Below are 14713 nucleotides of genomic sequence, written 5' to 3' on the forward strand. Positions count from 1 at the left end.
ATAGTAGGCATTATTGAATGAATGAATGACCATCAATTTAACTTTTTCTGTCCTGGGTATCATCCTAAGAAGTGAGAAGGTTGAATAATCCCAATTGTTTTCAATGTTGCATTAATATAGGCCCACAGAGTCAAGGGGGGAAGGGAATTAGGCAACCGAGCTATTCAACTTTAAAGCTAGACTTTAAGAAATAAGACATCATGGCTCAAGCCTGTAATCCCAGCACTTTGGGAGGCCGAGGCAGGTGGATCACGAGGTCAAGAGATCGAGACCATCCTGGTCAACATGGTGAAACCCCGTCTCTACTAAAAATACAAAAAATTAGCTGGGCATGGTGGCGCGTGCCTGTGATCCCAGCTACTCGGGAGGCTGAGGCGGGAGAATTGCCTGAACCCAGGAGGCGGAGGTTGCAGTGAGCCGAGATCGCGCCATTGCACTCCAGCCTGGGTAACAAGAGCGAAACTCCGTCTCAAAAATAAATAAATGAATAAAATAAGACTTCAAATCGAAATCATCTCTTGCCTCTCCTATGGGTTACATTAGAGCAAGAACAATTTCTTAACATTCATAACTACTATTAATGGGGTACTTGCTATATGCCAGGAGGTGAATTGAATTGCCTGAAGTGAGGTATCTCCTAAATTAAGGAACAAAAATCTGAACCCTGATCTGTTTGACCTGAATCTACTTAGAACAGTGCTTGACACATAGTTAACGTGCAATAAATATTTGTTGAATAAGTGGGTGAATAAATATATCAGTATGTATATTTTCTTCTGTAGATGAGCCTACGGTTTAGCTTTAAGGGTTTTCATGATCTTGATAAGCTCAAGCCAATATTAAGAGTAAGGAAAGTCCGGGCGCGGGGGCTCACGCCTGTAATCCCAGCACTTTGGGAGGCCGAGGCGAGTGGATCACTAGGTCAAGAGATTGAGACCATCCTGGTCAACATGGTGAAACCCCGTCTCTACTAAAAATACAAAAATTAGCTGGGCATGGTGGCACGTGCCTGTAGTCTCAGCTACTTGGGAGCCTGAGGCAGAAGAATTGCCTGAACCCAGGAGGCGGAGGTTGCAGTGAGCCTAGATCGCGCCATTGCACTCCAGCCTGGGTAACAAGAGTGAAACTCCATCTCAAAAAAAAAAAAAAAAAAAAAAAAAAAGAGTAAGGAAAAGGTGTGAGCCACAAAAGAGAATTTACATAGGAAAATCTCTTGACTAGGAATTCCAAATGGGAAAAGAGATCTGGATTTGTCTAGAAATCGCGCACACACATACATAGGCATACACACACACACACACACACACAAACATATACTTACATACATGTAATCACAACCATTTGAAGCACCTTCAACACGCACATACCCACAGGAGCATGCAGACCCACATAACTGTACTTTTTTTAATCTCACGCTTTCTTTTGTCTTCTTAACACATCTGAGAGAGGGTAAATGATGGAGTGTCAGAGGTAGAAAGGACGCTAGCAATTACCTAATCAGATCCCCCCAGGTTAACGTAAAAATTGACACTCTACTGGGGAAGTAAATTGCTAAGGTCACACAAGGAGTTAGGATGAGATTAAGAATCTCAGTTTCCTGACTCACAGTTTGTTTTACTCTGAACTGTCACCATTTACCATCTCAATTTTATAGATGAGGTAACCAAAGCATCCTAAGAATGTTGATGGCCAAGCTCCTGCCACTTGTCCATTGAAATCAGATCTCCTTTATTTTAAATATAAAGCTTGCTGTCATCCAAGTGCTTCTGTCTGGATGCCCAGAAGAAAGATCTTTTCCTATTGAATTAAATAGTGGACTGAGGGTAATTTACAGAAAGCTTTGTCCTTGGCTTTAAGAGAAAATGTCCAAAGCTGCTTTATTTTCAGTCCCAAGGAGGCTCCATGAAGGCAGGAATCCTGTATGTCTTCTTTATTGAATCCACAACACCTAGCACGAAGGAAGGCACTTAATAAATATTTGTTGTTGAGTGCATGCCATGCTAAAGGAAAAATAGGTTGGGTAATGTTTCCCAGTGGCAACGGATGGACAATCATTAGGGCTGAAATGTGGGCACAGATGAGGAAAAGAGGTGGGAGAAACCCTTAAACAAAGGAGACGCTCTTTCTCTTCATCTTATTGAAGCTGCAATCACTCGGCACAGGCTGAGTAGATTGGTAGAAATATGATTGGCAAAGATATTTAAATGAGACCTCCTTAAAATTGTTACTCTTCACCCCACCCCCATTTTCCTTTAAATTTTGTTTCAGTCATTACCCAGGGACAGGATACAGAGATTCCTATGGGGAGTTTTAATGGGTCGATTCAATTTCATCTGGATGACGCCACTTAGCCAAGCATTAAGAGCTACAGCTCCGGGAAAGCAAACGACACAGAGAGGGGGAGAGAAAGAAATAACAAGGAGCAATAAATCCCTTCTTTCCCATCCTTCCCTATAACCCATTCAGAACACCTCCAGAAATCATCTACATTCACAAAACAGCCAGTTAGCTAAGCCGAACACACTACAACCTTACTCCCTGCCCCCACTGCAGATCATATACCAACACGCCCTAAGCCATATAAATAATCGCACACTAGCGGTATCTATTGCTCCGTAGAGATACCCTGTGTCTACAACTGCAGTTTCTGCTGCTTCTGTTCATCTGTCAAATTGGAGGAGAGTGAGGCCGAGGCGGAGGCGGAGGCGGAGGCGGAGGCAAAAGAGAAGGAGGGGGAGGAGGTAAAGGAGGAAGCAAGGGAGGAGGGAAAGGGAGGGCAAGAGGAGGGGAAGGAAAATACTGGAGGAGGAGGGGGAAAAGAAACAAGGAGGAGGAGAAGGGGGAGGAGAAAGAGGCGGAGGAGGAGGGGGAGGAGAAAGAGGAGAAGGAGGAGGAGAAATAGGAGGAGGAGAAAGAGGAGGCGGAGGAGAAAGAGGAGGAGGTGAACAACTTACCCTGCTGAGCTTTCTTTGGGGAATACGTGCATCAAGATTTAGATCTGCCTGTAAAATCTATACAAAGTGTATGCCACTACAGGTCTGACGCGCCCCCTCCCCAGTTTTTTTGTTTTGTTTTGGGTTTTGGTTTTTTATTTTTATTTTTTCTGTTTTCTCTGCTGTGTCAAAGAACAAGACAGAACTATCTCTGTTTCTGGCTCCACTGCCTGCCAGTGAAGGAGTTTTCATTCAGACTTTCCGAGGAGAGGTGGAGAAACCTGAAGACTCAGGAGAAGAAATCCTTTGAGCCAGCTGGGGCATTAGTCCTTCTGCTTTTCTCAGCATGGATAAACCCTTTCCTCAAGGTAAGCCATAGAAATTAGCTCTTAAAGACCCCAGAATTCTTTCTATGCAATGCACAGATTGCCATTCATTTCAGCCATCCTGGGCTGTCTCTGTGTGTGCGTGTGTGTGTGTATGTGCGCGCGCGGCTGCGCGCGTGCGCGCAAGCGCATAAATAAAATAAAAACCCTTTAAATTATATTTAAATCAATCAGCTCTTGCAGAAAACTATCCATATTGGAAATATGTTAATCGAAATAGAATTTCAAAATAGTCTTTTCGTAGGAGAATGTCAATTTAATTTCTAGCCTGTTAACCTTTAAATGCATTTTGGTACTTGTCTAAACCTCTCATAACGCAGCCTAACCACCCAAGCTGAGGACAGAGAGAGAGCCCGTGCTAAGGCCAGTCTGGCTGCCCAGCGGGCATCCTGTCAGCGTGGGGCTAGCCTGCTATTGGCTCACAAGTCTGGGCTGTGCATCGTTCAGATTTCATCACATCACCTTGCCCTGGGTAGAAATGGCGCAAGCTGACACGGCATAACCCCCCACTTACATTGAGTCAGGGCAATGATTTAGAAATCTCTGGATCCGTGCCTGGGTACGTGTGCACATGTCTCTGTGTGGCATATGGAAATTTCGTCAAAAGTGAGAACCTGTGAGCATGTCTATTTAGCCAATAGTCATTTGATAGGACCTAGGGCAACGGTTTACAGCACACTCACTTCCATGCAGCTAATTATAATTATCATTCACCTCTGCATGCTGCAAACCAAGTTGGATGAACAGAAAACAAACCTTGAACTCTTAAGCAGACATTCTATTTTGAAATGCAAACTATTGTTGCTTTTCTGGGAATATTAAAACCTCGCGGTAACATGATGTGTTATCACATGAATTTGGATATACCAGGTGTTAAATCATGTTCCCAAAAAGTCAGCTGCATTCATAAATACAAATAAGGCACAGGCTAGCAGTTTATCCACAATGAAAGATTGGTCTTGCTCTCTTTGCCTCTAAACAAAAATATACTAAGACATTTCTATAACTTTCTATATATTTTGTCTCTTTGTGTTCTGTTTTTAGGTCTCTCTAGCTGTGAAACACTCTAGATAGTTATCTGAGTTAATTGGATTTGAAGATATTTATTAAGAGTTGAGGAGTGAGGAAGTAAAGAACCTAAAGGAAAGGAGACTAATTCTTCCTGAAAGACTTTGGCAACAGAGAAATGCAACCAACAAACCCAACATAAAATTTAGAGCATCCGGACGAGAAAGGCCTTTAAAACCCGTCCCTTTACACTCCCTCATTTTGCAGATGAAGAAACTGAGGACCAGAACAGAGGTCATTTGCCTACAGCCACATAGCAAAGTAGAGCAGCATCAGGACTAGAACTTACATTTCTTGTGTCATATAAAAGGATTTGGGTTTTTTAAAAAGATTCCTAGTTCTTAAATGAACAACCAGCTTCTTAGCATTTTCCTCATATGTGAACTCATTTGGCATTACAATTTTTCCATGTATCATTCATCACTAAAAGACCTATATCTTTAAAAACTCAAGGTCTTAAAACTGCAAGACTCCCTGGTTTGAAATAAACTGCTACGAGTCTTAACGAAACCATTAAAGTAATGAATAGGACTAGAGTAGCAAAGTGACAAGTTAAGAGTTAAATGTGGTGAGAACCTGGCAGCTCTAGCAAGATGTATGTGGTAGGAGGGAGGCCCAGTCAGTGGCAGAGAGGTTAGTAATGTAAACTATATACAACTTGGTATTTGTAAGGGGGGAGTGCTTTGATAGAGATGCAAATGCTTTTGCACAGAGAGGGATTTTTAGAGAGCAGACTTTGGAACAGTAGAACTAAGAAAACATATAACGCCATATCAGAAATTCCCCCTATGTTTTCTTTCAGTTATTCTGAGAAGGAGTGTATATAACAGCAGAGCATAGAAAAAATCAACACACCTAAGAGCTGTTACACAGTAAGGTACAAAACAGCATTGAACCCATGGGAGTGGGAGAAAACAGGAGCCAGGCTCTCCTCTTCCCCCCTCTTCTTTGAAATCAACATTGAGTCATACTGTATCAGAAAGGATTTACCATAGAAATCAGAACTGTCTTGAGGTGTTGGCATAGAAGGGCTTTAGATAGGAAAGTTTTCAACATGGCAGATTTTAGGTTCCAGAGAGAAAATATATTTTCTTTCATTAACAAACATTAGCATTTCTTGAATGGGCTTAGCTTTCTAGTCCCTAAATTGGCATAAGAAAAGAATTTTCTTTTTAGGTTGAATATGGCAAATTCAGGGCAACAGAAAAACTGTTTAGAAAGCTATGAGCACCTGGCCAGAGAGACCGGGATAGGAGTGGGTTTACAATGCATCATTCATTACTGCAGAGGCACTACGTGACAAAAATCACTAGATCCCATCAGTGTGCAGCCAAGACCTGTAATCACCTTTGTGCTTAACAATATGTGATGTGTACATCCCCCCCCCCGCCCCCGTCTCTGTTTCTCTTGACAGAATCTGGAATTGACCAACTACACAGTCAGTTTCTTAACTGTTGCTCACAATGAATGGCCCTTTAATGGGTGGATTTCTGAATCATAAACATTCATGTGGTGGTAGTTTTTCATGTAGTCTATGGGCTGCAGCACTGTCTTGCCTGTTCCTTTCTCAACATATTTTCCCTCTTCCCTTCCTGTACAGTATCTATTTCAGTTTATCCCATTAGCCAGATCAGATTCAGCACATCTGGGATGGCAAACAATTTATTGTCATTCAATTCTTAAATGCTACTTAACGCTCTGACTTTATTCAGGTCCTACTGCCCACTTCCACGTTAGATCCCAGAGTCTGTTTGAATAAAAGATTCTACAGAGCAGGAAGACACCTTCTAAGTTCATCCTGTCAGTCCCCTTACCTGTAACCAAGATAGTACATCATTATTTTAGACTGATGCCCACAGCTTTGTTTAATCATCAAACCAAGCATCTCAAACTTATCAGTCTTGCAAAAATCTAATCAAGATTCAAATACAGGTTTTCAGCCTAAACACCATGTACCCTTCTGCTCCCCAGACAGGATCCCCTTTGAAAATAATTCTCATTATTTGTTCTGAGTCATTTATATTATGACCTAGATTCCTCCCAGCTTAGCTTTCCTTTTCTTTTTTTGAGACGGACTTTCGCTCTGGTCACCCAGGCTGGAGTGCAATGGCACGATCTCGGCTCACCACAACCTCCGCCTCCTGGGTTCAGGCACTTCTCCTGCCTCAGCCTCCCGAGTAGCTGGGATTACAGGCGAGTGCCACCGTGCTCAGCTAATTTTTTGTATTTTTAGTAGAGATGGGGTTTCACCATGTTGACCAGGATGGTCTCGATCTCTTGACCTCATGATCCACCCGCCTTGGCCTCCCAAAGTGCTGGGATTACAGACTTGAGCCACCGCGCCCGGCCCCAGCTTAGCTTTCAACCTTCTGGGCATGTCCCTGAGGTGCCTAGTGACATCCCTGGACTCCTGTATTTGAAATCTCACCTGTTTATCTCCTGTAACTTTGAGAACTTATAAAGCTTCCTTTAAATCATTTCTTCCTGGAATTTTCAATATGTTTTGAATCTAGTTTCTTTTGGGAAATCAATGAGTCTAAATTATATTCGGCATGTATATAACCGTTCTTACAGTACAAAGGACATGCGGGGCTCTACATATTCTTTAGCTGATCAATGGGACATAAATCTATTTCTCATAAATTTGTCAGGAGACTCTTCTACTCCCAAGTTTCCACATTTACTACCTTCCAAGCCAAATGAACAATGTGTCCTTTTTTATCTGGGTGTCTACGTGAAAGCTGCCTGTTCCTTTCCAATTCTAAGATTATGAATCTATAAAGATACAGCAAAGATAGAGGTGGCAGATTGCATGAGACTTTGAGTGCAAGTAAATAAAAGAAATATACATTTTACTTTTGAATGCCCAAATAAATAAGGGCACATTGCCCACCTTACTGTCAAGGACTTGGAGATGCAGAAGGTATGGATGAAAAGAATTATTTTGTAAAATTGTTTAGTTATAAAAAGAAATACGGACCATAATGGGTCAAGGTCCTTCAAGATCACCCTGTTCACTTCACATGTATATCCTTCAGTTCCACATAGATGGCAAAACTGAGGCCCAAAGAAAACAAGTGACTTGACAAAAGAGACATAAGTATTTGAGTCTGAGAGTCTCTATAATTTTTACTTGCATTCTTTTGTGCTGCATTTATTTAACACCAAAACAACTAGGTAAAAAGTGAAATTTTTGTCAGACTGGTTGATGTAATGTGCCAAGAAAGTTATTTTTAATCAAATTAAATATTTTCAAAACACTAACAAATGTAAATTCCGCTAATCAGATTTACATTAGTATATCGCCTTAAAAGTCAACCAACTCTGGTCGTATTATTAGCTACTGAGTCCTTTATGAACTCTCTACTTGTTTTTCCTGTTATTGAGCTTTGGGCTCATTTCAGTGTCATGTTTGCCTGCTTATGGAAACCTAATCAAGCACCATCCTCTCTCACTTGTTCATTTCTTTTTTTTGAGACGGAGTTTCGCTCTTGTTACCCAGGCTGGAGTGCAATGGCGTGATCTCGGCTCACCGCAACCTCCGCCTCCTACGTTCAGGCAATTCTCCTGCCTCTCAGCCTCCCGAGTAGCTGGGATTACAGGCACGCGCCACCGTGCCCAGCTAATTTTTTGTATTTTTAGTAGAGGCGGGGTTTGACCATGTTGACCGGGAAGGTCTCAATCTCTTGACGTCGTGATCCACCCGCCTCGGCCTCCCAAAGTGCTGGGATTACAGGCATGAGCCACCGCGCCCGACCACTTGTTCATTTCTATTCTTCATTCAAGCTATCCATCACATACAGTAGTGTGAGTGATTGATCTATTCTGAGGAGGCCTGAAATCTGATGGACCTCAAATATATACTTTATTCATGCTAGTGTTTGCGAGGTCCTAATGCCTCCAGCATGTTTTCTGGATTTGTGTTGAGGTTTCCTCATGTACACGTTTTTGGCTCTTCAGTCTTCTAGATGATGTGATACCACAGTCCACTATTTGGACAGTATTTTCCCCATGGTCATCATGATCAGCTCTAGGCTTGGTGAAATCCTTCAGGGAGTGACCAACCACTTCTTTCTGATTGTGGTACAATGGAAATGCAAGCGTATGCTTTCTAGATATTGAGCCTAGGTTAAATATGGTGTAAGAATGTCTCTGCTCTTCGAGAAAGTCAGTTTATTGTGTAAGGTAGTGATAGAGAAAAGAAGTCCAGGCCAGGCGCGATGGTTCAAGCCTGTAATCCCAGCACTTTGGGAAGCCAAGGCGGGTGGTCACGAGGTCAAGAGATCGAGACCATCCTGGTCAACATGGTGAAACCCCGTCTCTACTAAAAATACAAAAAATTAGCTGGGCATGGTGGCGCGTGCCTGTAATCCCAGCTACTCGGGAGGCTGAGGCAGGAGAATTGCCTGAACCCAGGAGGTGGAGGTTGCGGTGAGCCGAGATCGTGCCATTGCGCTCCAGCCTGGGTAACAAGAGTGAAACTCCCTCTCAAAAAAAACTCCAAGCAGATTCTGCTTGGTAAGTCCCATCAATATGGAGTTGACTCCAGGTAGTGATAGGTATAATTACAGATAAGTTTTGAAATAACCCAGGACTTCTCTTCTATAGTTCCTTGATCCCCAGTATTACTCCCACATGTACAAAAGTTTGATTCTGGAGCGACCATTCCATTTAAAAAGAATCATCTCCTTAGTAAGTTATTTATTTATTTTTTTATTGCGTTTTAGGTTTTGGGGTACATGTGCAGAACATGCAAGATAGTTGCATAGGTACACACGTGGCAGTGTGTTTTGCTGCCTTCCGTCCCTTCACTCACATTTGGCATTTCTCCCCATGCTATCCCTCCCCAGCTTCCCCCCCCGCTGTCCCTCCCCTATTCCCCCCAATAGATCCCAGTGTGTAGTGCTCCCTTCCCTGTGTCCATGTGTTCTCATTGTTCATCAGCCGCCTATGAGTGAGAATATGCGGTATTTCATTTTCTGTTCTTGTGTCAGTTTGCTGAGTATGATGTTCTCCAGATTCATCCATATCCCTACAAAGGACACGAACTCATCATTTTTGATTGCTGCATAATAGTCCATGGTGTATATGTGCCACATTTTCCCAATCCAGTCTATCATCGATGGGCATTTGGGTTGGTTCCAGGTCTTTGCTATTTTAAACAGTGCTGCAATGAACATTCATGTGCATGTGTCCTTATAGTAGAACGATTTATAGTCCTTTGGATATATACCCAGTAATGGGATTGCTGGGTCAAATGGAATTTTTATTTCTAGATCTTTGAGGAATCGCCACACTGCATTTAATATTATGTTCCATTTGTATTAGAATTCTGATGCTCAAGGATTAGATGTCTCTGCTAGCAAATACCTATAAAACTAGGCATTTGATTGAAAACAAAAAGAATCAACTATCTGATTTTTGTTCCCAGAATTCTTTATAGTTTGCATGGGATGATCAGATTTGCCTATACAGAGGTAGGTGAGGTTAATTACAGAATAAAGGTGTAGCATGAAGTTTATAGAAAGTAATTGAAGGTAGTGGTGGTGACAGGGCGTGAGCTTTTTCTTGCAAAGAAGTTATGACCGTGTGTTCTCATTTACTGTTTTTATTCCTTGTCTCCTAGGATTTTTTCATGTGCCCTGAGGTCCATGTAACTACAAGGGCTCCTCTTTATCACCATAAGTGCCACCCTGACCTAAAACCACTCAGAGCTCCAAAATCAAGTCAAAATGGATGCTGCGGTGACAGATGATTTTCAACAAATTCTGCCTATTGAACAGCTGCGCTCTACTCATGCTAGCAATGACTATGTGGAAAGGCCTCCAGCCCCCTGTAAACAGGCCCTCTCTAGCCCTTCCCTTATTGTGCAAACCCACAAGTCTGATTGGTCTCTGGCTACCATGCCTACTTCTCTCCCCCGCAGTCTCAGCCAGTGCCATCAACTGCAGCCCTTGCCTCAGCATCTGAGCCAATCTAGCATTGCCAGCTCAATGTCCCATAGCACCACTGCCTCTGATCAAAGGCTCTTGGGGAGCATTACACCCTCACCTTCAGGCCAATCCATCATCCGAACACAGCCTGGAGCAGGGCCCCACCCAAAGGCTGATGGTGCTCTGAAGGGAGAAGGTGAGCAATCTGCAGGGCACCCCAGCGAGCACCTTTTCATCTGTGAGGAGTGTGGGCGCTGCAAGTGTGTCCCCTGCACGGCGGCTCGCCCTCTCCCCTCCTGCTGGCTGTGCAACCAGCGTTGCCTTTGCTCTGCTGAGAGCCTCCTTGATTATGGCACTTGTCTCTGCTGTGTCAAGGGCCTCTTCTACCACTGCTCCACTGATGATGAAGACAACTGTGCCGATGAGCCCTGCTCTTGTGGGCCTAGTTCTTGCTTTGTCCGCTGGGCAGCCATGAGCCTCATCTCCCTCTTCCTACCCTGCCTGTGCTGCTACCTGCCTACCCGTGGATGCCTCCATCTGTGCCAACAGGGCTATGATAGCCTCCGGCGACCAGGCTGCCGCTGCAAGAGGCACACCAACACTGTGTGCAGAAAGATCTCTTCTGGTAGTGCACCCTTCCCCAAGGCCCAGGAAAAGTCTGTATGACCTTCCCGCAAGGCAGATTCCCAGCTTTTCTCCTTCTAGCCCCCATCAGTAAAGCATAGGCCTCATCTTTGGAGAGGGGGAGGAGTGAAAAACTAGCCAAAGTTAGGGCCTCTCCTCTTTTGTTCATGCAGTGTCAGGGAAATGACCAAGTACATCCTGGTGCAGGATGCCTTGTTCTTTCTCACAGTATCTATCCCACTCCTCTACAGTCTTTTTACACCCCGCCAGTTCAGCCCTTACGGCTGTCATGGCAAATTCAGGTGATACATAGGTATGAGGTTTGAACACTGAGGACTGACAGGGCCAGCAACGTGGAGGTTTAGGGGCTCCCCAACATAATACCTCTCGATGCAGGCTCTGATCGTCACTCTGTTTTCCACCGTGCCTTTGGAAGCTTTCTTCTAATATGGTTTTCACAGGTATATGTGGAACAGCGTTCAACTTTCCAGGGAATATGACCCCTTCTCCCTGTTACTGCCCTTCTCTTCTTTCCTCCTCTCTCCTCTTTATTCTGTTCTGTTCTGTATTCGTTTCCCCTTCATTCTCACCTTCTCTACTTTTACTTTTCCTCTTTCTTCCTCCCTTTCTACTTCTCCCCTCCTTTTCCTTGCCTGTATTTCTTTTTTTTTTTTTTTTTTTTTTTTTTTGAGACAGAGTTTCTCTCTTGTTACCCAGGCTGGAGTGCAATGGCGCCATCTCAGCTCACCGAAACCTCCGCCTCCTGGGTTCAGGCAATCCTCCCGCCTCAGCCTCCCGAGTAGCTGGGATTACAGGCACTCGCCACCATGCCCAGCTAATTTGTTTTTGTATTTTTAGTAGAGACGGGGTTTCACCATGTTGACTGGGATGGTCTCGATCTCTTGACCTCGTGATCCACCCGCCTCGGCCTCCCAAAGTGCTGGAATTACAGGCTTGAGCCACCGCGCCCAGCCTTCCCTGACTGTATTTCTAGCTCATTTCATCCATATTTGTCTCTCTCTGCTTGTCCCTCCTTCTCCAACGTGTCCAAAAGTGCTGTTTTTCCATAGATGTTTCCTTAGACACCAAACTTTGCTATGCTACACTATTTATCAATTTTGATTAAGGGAAATGGATTACTGTAATGAACTGATCACTAGCAATAGTCTGTATCCCAATGTGTGTGTGTGTGCTCACAAGCACTCTCACCTGTTTGTGAGCACCTGAGGCAAAGTTATTTTACATTTCCAGGTTTCATTTGTTGTAATTTTTCTCCCTGTCTCAATAATCAACTTATCATACTGACAGAGTCCACTAGCATGCTGAGTAGGATAGTAAATCAGGACGCTCATAACTTTGTATGTCTGACCCAAGTGCCAAAGGCAGACGTGCTTTATAGCTAAATGAATGAAGCAAAGGATATTACAGAGGTATGTTCTCTCTTAGAAGCTAACTGCCCTGAGACTGCATGGCTCAGGCCTTAATAATGGACATAAAAGTCATAAAATGTTAGAGTTGGAATTAATCTTAACTATTAATCTAGTTCAATGCCCCTATTTTACAGATGGGAAAATTGAGGCCCGGAGATAGGAAGGGACTTGCCCAAGGCCACACACTGAGTTAACAGCAGAATTGGGACTGGAATACAGGCCTTCTGACTCCTAGTTCATTATTCTTACCCCTGTACCACAGTGACTCAGAGGACTTTTTCCTAGGGCTCTATTAACAGTGACAGAAAGCCATTACCATTCAATTACTTTTCAGGAACCATGCCAAGTTAGTGTTGTGGTCTTTCTCCAGTGCATGGTGGGTAGCTAATTAACAATCAGGTGTCGAGGCTGCCCCCAGTGGACATCACCTTTGGCCCTGTCACCTTGTAGAAGCTCAAGTGTGGAAAAGAAAACCTTAAAGAAGCCCTTACCAAGCTGTATCTTCGCCATTGCATCTATTCTCTGCTGCACACACTGTGCTTGCTCCTGGCTTTGCCTGCAATGGCAGCTGCCCGAGAACTAAAATTTCAGCAACAGTGAAAAACTGAGATGAAAGATGTATAATTCAGAGAACTGAATTCTCTCTTAAAAAACAGAGAGCCTGTGCCGTGAACCCCCTTCAATGGGAAAAAAAGCTGCAGTGGTGACGGCAGGCTCCTAAAGACTGCTGCTAAAAGACACAAGAGTTATACAGTTCCTTTCTTTAAGTGAATCCAAAATTCACTGAGGAATTCAGAGATCGAGGGCACTTGCTTGAAATCAAGGTGCTCCAACGTAGTTTAAGACCTCCAGACACTAACTTTATAGACCATCTCTTTTAGAGTGTGCATGGATGTGTGTTGCAGGGTGGAGAGGTGGGGAGAAGTGTATAGTCATACATCGAGGAAGAGGCGACATCCATGTCCTTTCATTGGATACATAGTACAGAAATACGTGCCACTCAGTCTTTGTCGGTTCTGAATCTTCCTGACGTGTACTGACATTTGGGCTGCACGCAGCCCCACACCTTCACTGACACCTCCTCTTCTAGAATTGCTTTGCTCTATTTTTGTATATATAAATATGTTATGATAATGATTAATAATGTTAATGATATTGCTGCAAATGGTGCCATATATAAGGTTAAGCTTCTTGGAACATTTATAAACCCAAACCGATACCTGTAACTTCTTATGTTGCTTTCAGATCCTTCAATTTTAAGTAACTTTTTAATCTTAAAGTCTGCTATGTTGTACTTTACTACCCCTAAACCCTGTGCCCAGTTCTCTGGGTCAAGTTGGATGGTGAGGAGTAGCGACACACACTTCTCTGCTTCTGCCTGAAATGTGCTTAGAGCTCAGTTATCTAAGGATTCTCTGACCCTAGCACATTTTTCCTGGAGCTAAAGTTATTCTATGGATGTTTGCTTATTAGTTTCAGACCCTGAAATAACACAAGCCTCTCCTTGATATCCCAATCTCGCAGTCCTAACTCAGGCAAATTGTGCACTGCCAGAGGAGCCCTGGGTTCTGCCATACACCCAGAGGAGCCTTTCTCAGTGTGTTTCCAAATGGCCTTACAGTTGGTAGAAGGAACTGAAGGGTTGCTCAGATGCAGTTGCAATCTGCAATCTGCTGCTGAGTCAGGGCTTTCACCTGTGTCCAAGTTGGCCTGATATGGACTGCATCTGGTTTACGTATAGATGGGTCCTGTTGGGGTATGCGCATGGATGTGTGAGTGAGTGTGCATATGTATCCTTTCTGTGATTTTATATATATATATATATATATATAATATATATGTAAATATATATTCACACATCTCTATATATTTTAATGTATTGCACATGTATATTTAAAATATATATGAAAGAACTCTAAATCCTGCAGGGAGGCTCCGTTTTCATTATTTTTGTACTTTGTGTCATGTCCTGTATAAACAGGAATATTTAGAAGTGTTTCCTGCTTAGCATTTTTTTGCAGTTAAATTATCTGTTAGCCCCTGACTCTACTGCTTTCTACATATTGGTTTCCTGGATACATTTCATATGGCATCAGCCAAGAGTTTTCCTGTGGTTCCAGCTCAGTTTCCCCCATCACAATAGCAATAACAAATACAGTGAACAGCTACGTAGCGCTTATGATATGCTAAGCCCTATTTTTAGCATATTACTTATATTAGCTCATTCATTCCTCACAATTCTACAGTGTAGGTATCATTCCAATCTGTATTTTACAGATGAGAAAACTGAAGCACAGAGAGGTTAAGTGACTTGCCAAAGGTAACAATTGTAAATGGTA

The 14713-nt window shown here is 43.2% G+C and overlaps 1 protein-coding gene across 1 annotated transcript in view; it reads left to right on the forward strand.

Annotated features, from left to right (window-relative positions):
• The window catches only part of SPRY3 (sprouty RTK signaling antagonist 3), an 87781-nt gene extending 74181 nt beyond the window's left edge, over positions 1-13600 (forward strand). The window contains exons 2-3 of the mRNA XM_035289571.3: positions 3127-3301; positions 10014-13600. Of these exons, the coding sequence (XP_035145462.1) occupies positions 10120-10986 (867 nt within the window). The 5' untranslated portion in view covers positions 3127-3301; positions 10014-10119 and the 3' untranslated portion in view covers positions 10987-13600. The remainder of the gene's footprint in view (positions 1-3126; positions 3302-10013) is intronic.
• The last annotated feature ends 1113 nt before the right edge of the window (positions 13601-14713 follow it).

Source organism: Callithrix jacchus, chromosome X, assembly GCF_049354715.1.
Source record: "Callithrix jacchus isolate 240 chromosome X, calJac240_pri, whole genome shotgun sequence".
Lineage (NCBI taxonomy): Eukaryota > Metazoa > Chordata > Mammalia > Primates > Cebidae > Callithrix > Callithrix jacchus.